Here is a 16,898-nt window from a genome sequence, read left to right on the forward strand (position 1 = left end):
TGAACTAGAACTGAACTAGAACTGAACTAGAACTGAACTAGAACTGAACTAGAACTGAACTAGAACTGAACTAGAACTGAACTGAACTAGAACTAAACTAGAACTGAAGTAGAACTAAACTAGAAATGAACTAGATGTGAACTAGAACAGAACTAAACTAGAACTGACCTAGAACTGAACTAGAACTGAACTAGAACTGAACTAGAACTGAACTAGAACTGAACTAGAACTGAACTAGAACTGAACTAGAACTGAACTAGAACTGAACTAGAACTGAACTAGAACTGAACTAGAACTGAACTAGAACTGAACTAGAACAGAACTAAATTGGAACTAAACTAGAAGTGAGCTAAAACTGAACTAGAACTAAATTAGAACTGAACTAGAACTAAACTAGAATTTAGCTAGAACTGAACTAGAACTGAGCTAGAACTGAACTAGAACTAAACTAGAACTGAACTAGAACTGAACTAGAACTAAACTAGAACTGATCTAGAACTGAGCTAGAACTAAACTAGAACTGAACTAGAACTGAACTTGCACTGAACTTGAACTGAACTAGAGCTGAAGTAAAACTGAAGTAGAACTCAACTAGAACTGATCTAAATCTCAAGTAAAATTGAACGGAACTATAACCGAACAAGACCAGAATTAAAACTGAAACAGAATTTAACTAGAATTAAACCAGAAATAAACTATAAATGCATCTTAACATATTATATATTTCTTATAGATCTAATACGGGATTCAGGTCTAAATGGCAGTCGGGAATGTTGTCACATTTATGTTTTGGAATTAATTGAAGAAAATCAACCGTAAGTCTCATATCGAAATGTACAAACATATTTAATATGTATTTACATTTTATTTATGAAATATAGTTGGAAATGATGTATTCTTTCTTTTTGTATTTCTAGCACAATTATTGGTTATGCCATCTGTTTCTTCTCCTACTCCACCTGGCAGGGAAGATCATATTTCTTAGAAGACATTTATGTACGTCCCAAATATCGTGGCATTGGTGCCGGTGCGCGCATATTTTCAGAAGTTGCAGCAAAAGCTAACGAATTCAAATGTAAACGTTTGGATTTTCATGTTTTAGCGCATAATCCTGCCACGAAATTCTACAAGAAAATGGGTGCAAGCGATTTAAGCGAAACAGAAGAATGGCGTCTTTATCGTTTAAATTATGAGAATATGGGAAAATTATTAGAACAAATGAAAAGTGAACAATAATAAGAATTTATAATGATTTATTTGCAAGTAAATAATATGAAGAAATGTGTAGTTTTTAAAAATTGTCCAATACTGCCAACCATGTTGTACATTAATATTTGTAGTATATATGGTTTAATAATGGTTTTATTTCACACTTTTTAAATCATTGATATATTTAAAAAAAAAATTGTGATTTTTGATCATTCATTAGATTTTTGTATTTTACCAAGTATTTGTTTAAAATAATTTAAGTTATACTTAGCTTTTGAATGATCACATTATTTTGTCTTATATTTGAGGAAAGTGAAATTACCTTTAGTTCCTATTTATTTATTTATTTATTTTTGGTTTGTAGTATTTTTTAAAGTAGTTTATTTTACGGATTTATTTTTTTTTTTTTTTGAACTCATCTTGTTTAAAAAAAATTAGAAGAAAATATACAAAAACTTTATTATTAAACCACAACTAAGATTTGATTTTGAAACTCTTTTTTACAGATACATATAATTTTATATTACATACATAATTTGTATATAGAACTATAGAACTGAACAGCAACTGAACTAGAACTGAACAAAATCTGTACTAGAACTGAATTAGAACTAAACTGAAATTTAAATAGAACTGAACTATAACTAAACTAGAACTTAAAAGGAACTGAACTAGAAATAAACTAGAACTAAACTGAACTAGAACAGAACTAAAACTTAACTAGAACTAAATAAAATTGAACTAGAACTAACTAAAACTGAACTAGAACTGAACTAGAGCTGAACTAGTACTGAACTAGAACTGAACTACAACTGAACTAGAACTGAACTAGAACTAAACTAGAAATAGAATTGAACTAAAACTGAACTCGAACTGAACTAGAAATAGAACTGAACTAGAACTAGAACTGAACTAGAAATAAACTAGAACTGAACTAGAACTGAACTAGAACTGAACTAGAACTGAACTAGAACTGAACTAGAACTGAACTAGAACTGAACAAAAACTGTACTAGAACTGAATTAGAACTAAACTGAAATTTAAATAGAACTGAACTATAACTAAACTAGAACTTAAAAGGAACTGAACTAGAAATAAACTAGAACTAAACTGAACTAGAACAGAACTAAAACTTAACTAGAACTAACTAAAATTGAACTAGAACTAACTAAAACTGAACTAGAACTGAACTAGAGCTGAACTAGTACTGAACTAGAACTGAACTACAACTGAACTAGAACTGAACTAGAACTAAACTAGAAATAGAATTGAACTAAAACTGAACTCGAACTGAACTAGAAATAGAACTGAACTAGAACTGAACTAGAAATAAACTAGAACTGAACTAGAAATAAACTAGAACTGAACTAGAACTGAACTAGAACTGAACTAGAACTGAACTAGAACTGAACTAGAACTGAACTAGAACTGAACTAGAACTGAACTAGAACTGAACTAGAACTGAACTAGAACTGAACTAGAACTGAACTAGAACTGAACTAGAACTGAACTAGAACTGAACTAGAACTGAACTAAAACTGAACCAGAACTGAACTTGAACTGAACTAAAACTAAACTATAACTACAACTTTACATAAACTAAATTAGAAATGAACCAGAACTGAACTAGTGCTAACTTGAACTAGAACTGAACTAGAACTGAACTAAAACTGAACTAGAACTGAACTAGAACTGAACTAGAACTGAACTAGAACTGAACTAGAACTGAACTAGAACTGAACTAGAACTGAACTAGAACTGAACTAGAACTGAACTAGAACTGAACTAGAACTGAACTAGAACCGAACTAGAACTGAACTAACACTAAACTAGAACTCAACTGAACTAGAGCAGAATTAAAACTGAACTAGACCTGCATTAGAACTCTACTACAACAGAACTGGAATTAAACTAAAACAAAATTTGAATTAAAGCAGATTTGAACAAAAACTGTATTGCAACTGAACTGGTTTGTATACTAGAAATGAAGTAGAATCGTCTGTTCAAAATTTAAGTCGTATTTCATATCTTTCAATAACATGTTGACCACAGATTCTTCGGAGAATTATCATCTAAATGTAACGACTTGATGTGACTGGTATCTGAAAACTTTTGAAATTGAAGGCAGATGAAAGGAAAATTTGTTCGCACAATTAACCACCATTCAGGGGAATGGAGATATTGAGAAATTTTATGGGGCTTTTGATGATTTTAGCGGAAGTTAGTTGACTATATATTTTTGATCTCTAAAAGGTCATAAAACCCATTCCAAAAGGCGTCTCAAGGATTGTCAGCATTTAACTAAGTTTTGGCAGCATTGTCACTCCCAAAGGGGGTCTTCGTAGATTGGCAGCATTTAACAAAGATTTGGTCTGATTGGTACGGCAGCATTGTCACATACAGTGATTTACTTGATCTTTACAGAAACATGGAATAGAAACAAATCCTTTTGAAATTGAACATTATTTTTTATATAGTTCGTTATATATTCATATAATTTATTTATAATGACCTCTAATATATGTATTTTTGTATATGTAAATGATTAACAATAATACTTTTTGTCTAAATAAAAAAAAAGTAGAATTAAATAAATAAATTCACCTTATAATTATTAATTATTATAATAAAAATAGAAAAAATAATAATAATTAAAAAATCTAATTATTGTTCGCCCGCGGTAGCAATAACATGTATTTGCATTGATTTTGTAGAATTATATAACTGGCCGGGTGGAAACGGATGAACTTTGGAGTGAGTATCGGTTTTGTTTTTACCGCCAGCGGTATATTTAGATAAACGTATGCTAGGCATAGGTAAGAAACCGGTACAGAGGGGCATGACGTCCAAACAAATGGAATGACTTTCAACCTCTTTCATGGAAATGACACCTAAAATAAAGGAAAGGAAATGTTTTAATGGAATAATGGAAGTGTAATGTTTTAACTTAATAGCTTTACCTGATGATCGACCGCAAACAGCCCAAGAATTTTGATCTGTCAACACTTCATACATTAGATCGACGAAGGGATTTTCATGAATTTTAGTAATTTTTATATTTAAATTGCACACAGACTTTAGACGACACAACTCATTGGGTTCCAGTTGTGCTTGAACCTTAAACAAGGTAACATAATCGACCAAATCAAAGGCACAGCCAAAATTACGCAGTAAATAGGGTTTCTCCACGCTAGAGTATTTGGTAACAAAATGAACTTTGATGACAGGAAATTCAACTTCAGCATTTAAGGGTTCCACTTGGATTTCGTATAGGAAATAAACCGTCAGAGATTTATAGATTTCCTTAGGTGATAACAGAAGTTAAAGAAAATAAGAGTTAAAACATTAAATAAGGTCATTAATTTGCAATGAATAGAAATGATAATATTTTAAAATAATTATAAAGATTACACACAATTCTCTGTTGTGTTGGAGGATTCAAATCGATCAAACGTACACCTGGTACATCACAACGCACCCGTGCCTCGGTCAAGTACAGATGCGCCTCTAAACCCCGAACAATCACTTGCAAAAATTTTTGCGTACCACAGGTATGCAAGTGACATGAGGCCTCTATGGCCGGTTGGAATTCAATGGGTATCTGTAGTTCATTACGTGACCAGGGGCAACTCAATGAAATGTGATGTTCTAGGTGTTTGGTCAATTTGCGTCCCGGCATATCCGTTAAAACTTCCAATGGTATATCACGTTCCTCGAATGATTTAAAATTCGTTAGCGGTACATTTAAATTACTCTCAAATGTGGCATCTTCATCGGGATTCTCTTTATTAGTGTCAGAATCTTCTTCTTTTATTTGATTTTGCATACGTATGCGTAAATTTTTGGAACATTTTAGTGTTATTTTGGCATCTGGTGGAAATATAAAACTACCACCGGACACATGAAGACGTATGGGTTGTTCAATGCCCGCAATTAATGTCTTAAAGTTTAAAACAGCTGTAGCAGGTTTTGTAGTAATCTCAAAGGGTGGACATTTAACAGGCAGTTGTTCGGAAAGAAATTCCAATTGTGACATGCGTATGCAAAGCTGAAAAATATAACAAATTATATAAAATAACATCTTTTAGTAAACTAAAGAATTTTTCGTCTCACCTGCTTAAATTCCCATTGACCAACACGTGTGCCCTTTGTCTTCAACTCTACCACTTCGAGACCAGGATGTATGACTATATTTTCGGCCGCTACAAAATTTGTAAAGTCCGATTGAACACTTGGTGATAGTTTGCGTTTAGTACTACTTGTACGCCGCACTGGCTGTTTTGGTTTCGGTATATCACAGGCCACCGAAGCACACGCTAAAGTAGTATCTTGTTTACGATCCAAAAGTAAAGAAAATTTTAAACGATTCTCCTTATTAGCTGCTATGGGTTTATTTAAACCCACACTGACCATATTCTGTTGCGTAGGCAATGGTGTTACATAACGTTCAAACGACAATTTAATCTCATCGACTAGCACATCTCGAGGATAAAGACTTTCGAATTGTAATTGAACACATACGTATTCATCCTGTATAATAGGTTTATCGTTGAGTACTTGAATGTTTAAGATGCGAAAGTGATCTTCTAATACACAAAAGTTAGCATTTTCCACAGAGGGTTGGGCCGAAAGAGCCGATTTGAGTGATTTTAGGGATTTTAAGAATTCATCAAAGTAAAAAGATCTAACTAGAGTTTCTAATTCAGGACAGCAGGAGATGGCACTGCAGGTTTTGGTATAAGCCATGGCATCACCCATTTTACGATAACAGTTCGATAACTCCAATAGAGTCTGTGAGCATAATGCCGGCCAATTTTCTGCTTTAAGTTCTCTTAACAAATCCGTAAAAAAGCCCACTGCTTTGTGTGGCTCATTAAGGGCACAATAAAAATTACCCAAATCCAAACCCACTAAACGGGCAGACCTTAAACGTGATACATGCTTATAAGTGCTGATAGCTAATTCAGCTAATTCTAAATAAAGTTTCTGGAAGGCTTGATTTGAACCCAAAGCCTCTTTTAGCTGTTCTGGTGCTGACTTGCGTGGCCTTCTAGCTGGTGAACGATCTCTTTGCTGTGGCATAGGATTCAAAAATTGTTGCTGATCCATTGGTGTGTCTCCGATACCCGCTGAAAGTTGTACCACTATATGCAATTGAGCCGAGGTGGGTGTACAACCTGGCAGTAGACCACACAGTTTGCCCAATTCATATAATTTATCTTTAGCCAAATTCCATATGGGAGCACAATGTTGAAAACAAGTTACTTCTTGTGGTTCCATAGATAGCTCACACACCTGTAACACTTCTAAAGCACAAACAAACTCCCAGCAAGCCAAGGCACCCTCTTGACATTCCAATTTAATCAACTCCACTTCTCTTAAAGTAGAAAATAAAAATCCCAATAATCTCTTTGCTATACAGGGTGTGTCATTACTTTGTTGCAAAAGATAGGCTTGCCTTTCAAAAAGATAATTTCGAAACTCTAACAGAGAAACACCTTCATTTCGAATTTTTTCTCGCCACTCAAAACGATCTTTACGACGCAGACATACGCCATGAAAAGAGGTTAGGGGTCGGCGAAAGTATTCCAACCATTTTTGTTTTTCACCAAAACTGGAATTTGTTATGAATTGTGAAAATATGGCATCAAGTTCGTCGTACTGTATAAGTGCTTCGTTATGTATTTCAAGTTTTTCGAAGACCAAGGCTAAATCTTCTTGTAGGAAGAAATATTGACGAAAATCCCAACCCTCGTGATTGCGTTTTTCACGCTTCGAACGTATGAGCTCTTCGTATTTGCCAATATTGCGATTATAGCTGGTTAGCATAAGGAATCTGGAATGTGAGAAAAACAAATAAATTAAGTAAATGTTCTGAAACCCAGAATTGGACCTTTTTAAATTTTCTAAAAAAAAAACGACATTTTTTTGAAAATTTTCTAAAAAAAGACATTTTTTTGAAAATTTTCTAAAAAAAGACATTTTTTTGAAAATTTTCTAAAAAAAGAGATTTTTTCGAAAATTTTCTAAAAAAAGAGATTTTTTCGAAATTTTTCTAAAAAAAAAGAGATTTTTTTTTCGAAAATTTTCTAAAAAAAGAGATTTTTTTTCGAAAATTTTCTAAAAAAAGAGATTTTTTTTCGAAAATTTTCTAAAAAAAAGAGATTTTTTTCGAAAATTTTCTAAAAAAAGAGATTTATTTCGAAAATTTTCTAAAAAAAGAGATTTTTTCTAAAATTTTCTAAAAAAAATACATTTTTTGATATTCTAAAAAAAGACATTTTTTTCGAAAATTTTCTAAAAAAAAAACATTTATTTCGAAGATTTAAAAAAAGACATTTTTTTTCGAAAATGTTCCAAACAAAAGATATTTTTTTCGAAAATTTTCTAAAAAAAAGCATTTTTTTCAAAAATTTTCTAAAAAATATTTTTTTTCAAAATTTTTTTTTTTAAAAATATATTTTTCAAACTTTCGCTAAAAAAGACATTTTTTTTACGAAAATTTTCTAAAGAGTTTTTTTTTAAATTATCTAAAAAAAGAGATTTTTCGAAATTTGTTTAAAAAAAATTAAATTTTTTTTTCATTTTCTAAAAAAAAATTTCGAAAAATTTTTTAAGAGGTTTTTTTTTGAAAATTTTCTTAAAATGAGAAATTTTTAACAATTTTCTAAAAATGAGACGATTTCTATATAAAAATTTTGATAATTTAAAAAAAAGGAATTTTTTCAAAAATTTTGCAGAAAATATTTTATTTTTTTAAGATCTAAACAATGAGACGTTTTCAAAGATTTGCTAACTAAAGTTTTTTAAGTAAATCTTTCGAAAATTTCGAAGTTTAATTTGATAGCAACGAAGACTATTTGAATCAAACTTCATGATTATTTAATCGAACTTTACGACGATTAAATCTATTTCCATGGTCTTTTCATAACACCTACCTTATTCTCTGAACAAGACAACGAAAACTTTCGGTTGATTTTTGTTCGAATTTCGCTGGATTCAATACGGAAATGCAACGATCATCATTTTTGGCACCAAAATCTAAACGTATTTTATCAAGAACCGTAGTTCTTTGCAATAAGTTTTTTGTTTTTCTTACATCTATAGTTTCCACTAATAAAATCATCCAATCGGAAACATCATAACTGGATAATAATTTTAACCAATTATCGATTTCTTCATGTGTTGTCTTCTTATAACTATCCAAATCCTAAAGAAAAAAATAAATTAATGATTATGACGAGCAAAAGCAACCCCTTTTTCACAATAGATATGAAAATTCCTCACACATAGATAGGTCATTGAAAACTTACATTACATTCCGTCACATAAATATGCAGTATTGGATGTTCCACTATACTCCATTCACCTTTTTTATATTTTTCCAAAAGTTTTTCATTGAGTGGCTGAAATTGAGCATCTAAGCGTACGTGTTTTGTGGGTCGATGTAAAGTACGACGCCATTCACAAGTATCCAATGGGATGGCATTTGAAATTTGTGACTCCAATGAGCGAAATAATGGAGCAGCACCCGTATCTAGTGGAAATAAAACAAATATTTTTGCTCATTTCTTTTTGTGTGTAATAGCATGGACACTTACATGTTATTGTGGGCTTAAAATTCATTATTTTATAAAATAATTGTTAGTATTTTATTGGATTTTTATCAAAAACAATAATTTTTTCACGTAAACAAATAAATTCGACCAGCTGATGGCCAGTGATGTTTATTTAGTTATTTTCTTGATACATTTGGCGATTTTGCTAACAATATAGCGGGGAAAAGTTGTTTGATATTAAAAAGGATTCTAGCGATTCCTTTTGTTATTTGCTTATTTTTTAGTAAATTGCTTGTAGAAACTGATTCTCTGCAAGATGTTTTATTTGGACGACAGGGTCATATATAGGCCGATCCTCGTAAAACTTGGAGAAGAGTTTTGTTTTTAATTTTTAAGAACTTTTTATCCATCCCTGCATAATATCTCACACAGCATTTGTGCTTGCTCTGTTATATTGTTACTAATAATATATTTGCTTCCAAAATCCCACTTTCTGATCTCTCGGATTCCATTTTTATTTAAAATGGTTGAAAATTTAAAAACTAAACTTAGTTTAAAACTAACAGTCGTGTTTAAGTTATTGCCGACGTATTTAGTGTCAGACGCAGCTGCCGTTTATATTTGTCGGCGTAGGGCTCTGATTGACACTTGTAGTGTCAAATTTAATATTTTCTCTTGGAGAAAATATTTTCATTTCAGCAAAAGTGTTAGAAAAAATGAAATTTGTGTAGAAAATTTAATTTTTTAAGCTTTTAAACAAATTAAAACCAAAAAACAACAACTAATTAAAGAAAATAAAAGTGTTAACGTTGAGTAGTGTTGTGAATACTAACAAAAAACCTACTAAATTACCATGGAAATGGCAAAAAGTTTATTTGGTCGAGATCATGATGGCTATGTGGGCAGAGATGAACATACGGTAAGTAAGAACAACAGAGATAAACAATTCGATAATTATTAATATGTCATCAAATTGTTGTAGAAAAAACTACAAACTTTAAGTTCAGAAGATGATGTTATTGAAGAGTTACCCACTATGATGGAGGAATTGAGTGTAGTGGATGGCTTAAGGCCCAATCCGGGAGGTCCATTTTCAGCTTTAACACCTTCTATGTGGCCTCAAGAGATACTGGCGAAACTGGGTCAACCGGAGTCGGAGACTTCAGCTGGACCCAATGATCAACCGGACTATAGATTTGATGAGTTTGGATTTCGGGTGGAGGAAGAAGATGGTCCTGAACAAAACTCTAATAAATTATTAGGCATACCTTTTGTAGAGGATGCTCAGCATCGTTTGCAATGGATTGCCCATTTAGAATTTTCCCACAATAAAGAGGCTACTGAATTGACGTGGGAACATGTTGATGTTATGCTACCACGCACTGAAAAACTGAGGAATATGGTAAGAGAAGGTATACCGCATTCTTTACGAGCCCAAATGTGGATGCGTTTATCGGGCGCCTTAGCCAAGAAACAAAAAAGTGAAACCAGTTATCAGGACATTATTAAGGCGTCAGCAAATGATCAATTAATGACTTCAAAACAAATCGAAAAAGATTTATTGCGCATCTTGCCCACTAACGCTTGTTTTAGTAATCCCAATGGTACTGGTATACCAAGACTAAGACGCATTCTACGTGGCATTGCTTGGTTATATCCAGATATTGGGTATTGCCAGGGTACCGGTGTTATAGCCGCCTGTTTACTTTTATTTATGGAAGAAGAAAATGCTTTCTGGATGATGGCTACTATAGTAGAAGATCTCTTGCCAGCTTCTTATTACTCTTCAACTCTGTTAGGTATTCAGGCCGATCAGCGGGTCATGCAAACACTTATTGCAAATTATCTGTCGGCTGTTGATGATTCATTGAAGAAACACGATATTGAATTATCGTTAATAACGTTGCATTGGTTTCTAACACTGTTTGCAAATGTGGTACATATGAAGATATTGGTTCGCATTTGGGATTGGTTTTTCTATGAAGGTAGTATTGTACTCTTTCAACTTACCTTGGGTATGCTTAAAATGAAGGAGAAAGATTTACACAATCTTGAGAATTCGGCGCAAATATTTAATTCTCTGTCGGATATACCGGGTGAAGTGGATGATGTGGAGGTGAGTAAAGACATTTAATTAGGAAATTTATATCTTATTTAGTACAAATACACTTTTCTAAATGTTTGTTTCTATTTTCAGGATCTTTTTAAACTTGCCCTAGAAGTTGGCGGCTCTTTAAGCCAAACTGTTATCGACACACATCGTCGACGACATTTGGCCTATCTAATGGCCGACCAAGGCGGTTTAGTTGGCAATCCAGATGCTGTACCCAATTTACCCAAACAACATTTGGCCCGTAGACAGGTGCGCAAATCAAAATCGATACTCGAAACTTTACTATTCCGTGGTGACAACACTGGAGATGAGATTAAAAACAAGAACATAAGGCAAACAGAGATTTTGGTAGATTTACGTGAAGCAATACTTAAAGTAGCTAGACATTTTATAACAATTGAACCGAAATTGGCCAATCACATACAATTAACAGCCGATTATAGCACACAATCACATGCTAAAGATCATGAGAATTTCATAAATGTAGCCAGGACACGCAAGAGAAGAGCCAAGGCTTTGCATGACTTTGAAAGGCATGACGATGATGAATTGGGTTTTAGAAAGAATGATATAATAACGATTGTCAGCCAAAAGGATGAACATTGCTGGGTAGGAGAACTAAATGGCTTAAGAGGATGGTTTCCAGCTAAATTTGTGGAACTTTTAGATGAACGTAGTAAGCAATATACTTCAGCTGGAGATGATGCTATATCAGAAACGGTAACTGATTTGGTGAGAGGTACTTTGGCACCAGCGGTTAAGGCTTTTCTAGAACACGGCATGAAGAGACCCTCTTTCTTAGGAGGACCTATACATCCCTGGCTATTCATAGAAGAGGCAGCCTCAAGAGAGGTGGAAAAGGACTTTGAATCTGTTTATAGCCGCTTAGTATTATGCAAAACTTATCGTCTAGATGAAGATGGTAAAGTTCTCACACCCGAAGAACTTTTATATCGCTGTGTACAATCAATTAATCAATCTCATGATGAAGCTCATGCTCAAATGGATGTCAAATTAAGATCGTTAATTTGTTTGGGACTCAACGAACAGGTCTTGCATTTGTGGCTAGAGGTATTGTGCTCTTGCCAAGAGGTAGTGCAAAAATGGTATCATTCCTGGTCATTTATAGACTCTCCCGGCTGGGTGCAAATAAAATGTGAACTACGTATATTGGCCCAGTTTGCCTTTAACCTAAATCCCGATTGGGAATTACCACCAAAACGTGGTAAAGAATCGCAACCTCTTAAAGATGGTGTGCGTGATATGTTGGTTAAACATCATTTATTCTCTTGGGATTTGTGAAAGGTTTCATGTGTTATTTACTCTTACTATTTGCTCTTAATAAAATGATGAATTTTCTTATTATAGTTTTAAGTTCAAAATTTACACAATCAATCTATATATTATACATATAATTATTGTATTTAAGCTTTAGCTTAGTTTTGTTTTGATTTATTTGTTTTCAAAGACAAAAGCTAAAAACTTTGATTATGTTTTAAATTTTTTTTACAACCATTAAGTTTTTTTGTTTAATTTTTACTCAAAAAAAAGAGAAAATTTTGAATATTTTTAGTAACAAAATGAAACGGAAAATGTGCATTTAATGTTATAGATTACAGTTTAATTCAAAATATTTATTATTATGTATTTGTTAGTTAATGTTTTATTTAAATACCTCTTTAATTTTGTTTTTGTTATTTTAACAGAAAAATAATAATGCAGCTTTAAATGTCTATTTATATATATATAAAATTTCATAATTTTTCTTACAACTAGTTAAATTTTTGTTTTATAAATTATACATTTTAAATCTCACCGTTTTATTTATGGCTTTATATTTGCTAAATTATAGTTATACATGATTTTAATTATATGTAATCAATATACATATATATTTATTATATACTATATGTCAGTCCACTTAAGTGCTTAAACAAAATTATTATAAAAACCAATTTTCCTAAACCTTTAAACTGTCATAAGAAAACAATTTTATAACATGTATGTACCTTAAATAAATATTTGAAAATTATATTAATTTAAAGATATATAATAGCTATATATACATATAAATATAATTTAAAAATATAAATAATTTAAAACTATATATCTTCGAGTTTTATAATGAGTTTTCTTAATTAACAAAACAGGGCAAAATTTACAAGTAAGAGTGTTATATTCGCCTAAGCCGAATCTTATATACAAACCATCAAACCTCGTTCGACTCGAATGAAACTTACTTATGTCGAATGTCATCGCTACACTCGTTTTTGTAAGCCAATAATGAGCGTTGCAGTCATTTTCGGAAGAGGACCTTATATGGGAGGTAGGGTCAATAATGGACCGATAGATTTTGACTCGTATGAAACTTACTTATGTCGAATTTCATTTATATACTAGTATTTTTAAGCCAGTAATGGGCGTTAAAGTCATTTTCTGTAGGGGACCTTATATGGGGGGTAGAGTTAATTATGGACCGATTCTCATAAAATTTTGCTTAGTGATTTTGGAAAGAATAAGAAACTTACGTATGTCGAATTTCATCGCTATATTCGTATTTTTAAACAAGTTATGACTGTTAAAGCTGCTTTTCGAGGGGCCACTAGTATGGGGGCTATCCAAAAACGTGGACCGATATTGCCCATTTTCAATACCAAACAAACCTTTACTATAAGAAATATTTATGTGAAAATATCGTGCAGACAGACGGAAAAACATACATACATGGCTAGATCGTCTTAAAATTTAATGAGGACCCAGAATATAACTTTAAACAAATTTGAATCCCACTATCATTTTTATACCCTACATCAGCGGTTCCCAACGTTTTGAAGTGTGAAGTCGGTGTGGCTGGGTAGACAATCCTTGGTCATTGTTCATGGAACTCCGAGTCGTTCCGGTGCGAAGAACCGATTGTCGTGGGAACTTACGCTGCTACAACAACAACCGTTTTTTACTTCGCAGGCATCTTGAGAAATTGATCTGCTTTCAAAAAGAAAAGATTTCTATTTGAAATCAGCAAAATCCGTCTATAAATTACGGCGATATATGCAAAAATCCTAGGTAACCTCTGAAATTTCAACAAATCCCTAAGCCAAATAAATGTAGAGGAAAGTTACACTCATTGAATAAAACCTTGTATGACCAAAATGTCAAACTTTGACCCCCTCTTACTCCGGCAGTTCTTGACCGATAGAACTGAAAATTTGTGTCGGGTCTACTATCCACTAGTACTAGTGTCTGTATTGCTGTTCCATTGCAAACAAAAACAATTACATAAGAAACCATTTTAGACCTTTACTTTTAGGTCTTCAAAAGGGGTCAAAAATTAATCAACCTACAATCTTCTAAATGCTAGCTGGGTAACTTTAAAATAGACGTAAATTCTTCTACCAAAATTTGTAATATGGACATACTCCCCTAGGAGCCTCCTTGAAGAAAATCATTTCAAGGTCACTTTCTTAATAAAATCTCATTTAATCTGTTTTTAAATAAAAATACAATTTCATAGGGTTTGCATTAAATCTATTACATTTATATAAATTATTTTTAAACAAGTCTATATAAAATTAACTGCCAACTAAACCCAAATAATCATCCATCAAAGTACCAATAGCAAACTGTAAATAAACAAATCCATATAAAAAACCATATAAACTTAAGTAAAAATTAAAAAAAAAACTCACAATGCCAGTAGCATCAACACGAGTACCAACAATTTTTAAACGAATTTTATCTTCACCCGATATAACCACATCTTCATCTTTGGATTTATAGCAAGGTGGATTGCCATTCGGACAAAATTGCATATCAGCGGGAATGGACTGCATACATAAACAACCAATATAAATTTTATTCTAAATAAAATAAAATTTTCCATTAAAACTTACATGATGTGATATAAAACATGATAGAGGACCAATTTCAGCAAACATGCCAACTTTGTTGATTTGTTTGACAACCGCATCTAAAACTTCCCCCTTAAATGGGCGAAATACAATAGCTTTGTATTTCACCGGGTACACTACGAAACCCTGGCCAGGTTGTATCACACCGGAACCTATCTGATCAATAGTTGTGACAGCTATAACGAAACCATATTTTCCCGTACACGTACCCTCAACTTCAGTGTATAATTTTTGTTTTACTGTCTCCAATAGCTGGGGGCCAAAGTAACGTGGATGCAGAAGAATTTCATGTTCAAGGGAGATCTTTAGGAATGCAGAAAATAAGTTAACTTTTTGTTATTAATGCAGATATTTAAGGTAACTTACGTGGTAAAACATTTTAATTTTTAATTAATAGGATTAATTGTATAAAAATTAGATTGTTTACAAACAGAATTGCAAATGTTCAATGGACAAAAAACGCGCTGTAGACCCCTGCGATGACAAATATTAACGACGACGGCGTCTGACACTAAAAATATCAGCGGCGGCCTAAAATAGACTATAAGCCGGCTAAGTTCTCGAATACGCTTAATTTTAAAATGTTGAGAGATTTAAAACAAAATCGGAATCCGAGAAACAAAAAAGTGGGATTTTGTATATGAAATGAAAAACAGAATGCTAGTGATTACAAAGTGTGTTTTTAAAAACAAATTCATGTGTTAAAAATCAAGATTTTTTAAATTGTCATATATAAAATCGGGACTTTACACAACTTAAGTTTCAGTAAAATTGTTTTTCATATATTTTTACAAGAAAGATAGATAGATAGATAGATAGATAGATAGATAGATAGATAGATAGATAAATAGATAAAAAGATAAATAGATAAATAGATAAATAGATAGATAGATAGATAGATAGATAGATAGATAGATAGATAGATAGATAGATAGATAGATAGATAGATAGATAGATAGATAGATAGATAGATAGATAGATAGATAGATAGATAGATAGATAGATAGATAGATAGATAGATAGATAGATAGATAGATAGATAGGTAGGTAGGTAGGTAGGTAGGTATGTGGGTATATAACTTGTGTTGTCAGCTATACTGCTACTACTGCTGTTACTAGTTGTTAAGTTCCTGATGGTCACACTTTTTCAATGCTTGGACCGAGGAAATTTAAATTTTAAAATTTCAATTATAGGCAAATGTGTTTGTGTGTTTTACTTTCACAACATTTCAAATTCACTTGAAAGAAATTAAGATTTCACACAAATTTAAAAATTTTATGTTCTTTTTTATTTTAAAGCAAATTCAGCAAATATCAGAGTTAATTTTGTCAGTACCTAGAACTATACAGATACATACCCAGCAAAAAAAGTGAGGGATGTTGTTCATTTTTGACAACTATGAACTACATATAATTTTATTCATAGATGCAATAAAAATGCGATGTTTGGATGTCAAAAATAAACCGAATTCGTTCAATGACATGCTTATGTTAATTTCATTGGTCAAAATTTGATGTACTTCGAATATGTTATTTGTAGTTACTTTTCTACATCTCTTTCTTCACTTTTAACTGGGTTTTCATTTGTAAGGAAATATTTGGTTTATAAAAGCGAAAAATATATAATCGCATTTTTAGATGTGATTAAGATGTCGTTTGTAAAAAATGACATCAATTATTTTTTGCTGGGTATTAAAATGTTTATGATAATTTGGTATATATAGTATTATATATCAAATTAAAATAAAAATTTTAATCTGTATCTTAAGTATAGAAGAACGATAGCTAATTTAAGTCGATTGGTATACTTTGATGTTAGCATAGGACGAACATAATTTTTAGGTTATTGATCGCAGTAAAATCTAATATCTAATCTAAGGATTCAAAAAATGTGTATATGTTCAATTATATCACTTTCTTTATAATAAAACAAATGTTTTATTTAGACTTAAATTGTTGTTGACTGTTTGTCGATTACTCAGTTGTAAAAAGTGATCTAGATTTTTTCAATACATGTTGTTTTTATTTTTTCACTTTAAAGATTTCTCTATTTCACGCTGATGCTTCGTATAGAATTTATAATTGTGATTTTACATAAATTATAAAAAC

At 31.8% G+C, this 16,898-nt stretch overlaps 4 protein-coding genes across 4 annotated transcripts in view; 2 read left to right on the plus strand and 2 right to left on the minus strand.

The window, feature by feature from the left end:
- LOC111683262 (thialysine N-epsilon-acetyltransferase) overlaps positions 1 to 1,570 on the plus strand; it is a 3,398-nt gene extending 1,828 nt beyond the window's left edge. Inside the window, exons 3-4 of the mRNA XM_023445315.2 lie at positions 734 to 815; positions 918 to 1,570. Coding sequence (XP_023301083.2) covers positions 734 to 815; positions 918 to 1,236 — 401 coding nt within the window. The 3' untranslated portion in view covers positions 1,237 to 1,570. The remainder of the gene's footprint in view (positions 1 to 733; positions 816 to 917) is intronic.
- Positions 1,571 to 3,752: 2,182 nt separating this feature from the next.
- Positions 3,753 to 8,961, minus strand: LOC111683258 (trafficking protein particle complex subunit 10). The gene is made up of 7 exons (XM_023445311.2): positions 8,811 to 8,961; positions 8,523 to 8,746; positions 8,148 to 8,419; positions 5,323 to 7,045; positions 4,625 to 5,257; positions 4,170 to 4,512; positions 3,753 to 4,100 (listed from the first exon to the last, which is right to left on the minus strand). The coding sequence occupies exons 1-7, from the start codon at positions 8,833 to 8,835 to the stop codon at positions 3,874 to 3,876; spliced, it is 3,447 nt and encodes a 1,148-aa protein (XP_023301079.2). The 5' UTR covers positions 8,836 to 8,961; the 3' UTR covers positions 3,753 to 3,873.
- Positions 8,962 to 9,444: 483 nt separating this feature from the next.
- LOC111683259 (small G protein signaling modulator 3 homolog) lies at positions 9,445 to 12,893 on the plus strand. The gene is made up of 3 exons (XM_023445312.2): positions 9,445 to 9,687; positions 9,751 to 10,884; positions 10,966 to 12,893. The coding sequence occupies exons 1-3, from the start codon at positions 9,622 to 9,624 to the stop codon at positions 12,181 to 12,183; spliced, it is 2,418 nt and encodes an 805-aa protein (XP_023301080.2). The 5' UTR covers positions 9,445 to 9,621; the 3' UTR covers positions 12,184 to 12,893.
- Positions 12,894 to 14,344: 1,451 nt separating this feature from the next.
- On the minus strand, positions 14,345 to 15,314 carry LOC111683263 (DNA-directed RNA polymerase II subunit RPB7). The gene is made up of 4 exons (XM_023445316.2): positions 15,156 to 15,314; positions 14,772 to 15,092; positions 14,568 to 14,705; positions 14,345 to 14,501 (listed from the first exon to the last, which is right to left on the minus strand). Exons 1-4 carry the CDS (start codon positions 15,165 to 15,167, stop codon positions 14,451 to 14,453), a joined length of 522 nt encoding a protein of 173 aa, XP_023301084.1. The 5' UTR covers positions 15,168 to 15,314; the 3' UTR covers positions 14,345 to 14,450.
- Between the last annotated feature and the right edge of the window lie 1,584 nt (positions 15,315 to 16,898).

This window comes from Lucilia cuprina, chromosome 4, assembly GCF_022045245.1.
Source record: "Lucilia cuprina isolate Lc7/37 chromosome 4, ASM2204524v1, whole genome shotgun sequence".
In the NCBI taxonomy this organism is placed as follows: Eukaryota; Metazoa; Arthropoda; class Insecta; order Diptera; family Calliphoridae; genus Lucilia; species Lucilia cuprina.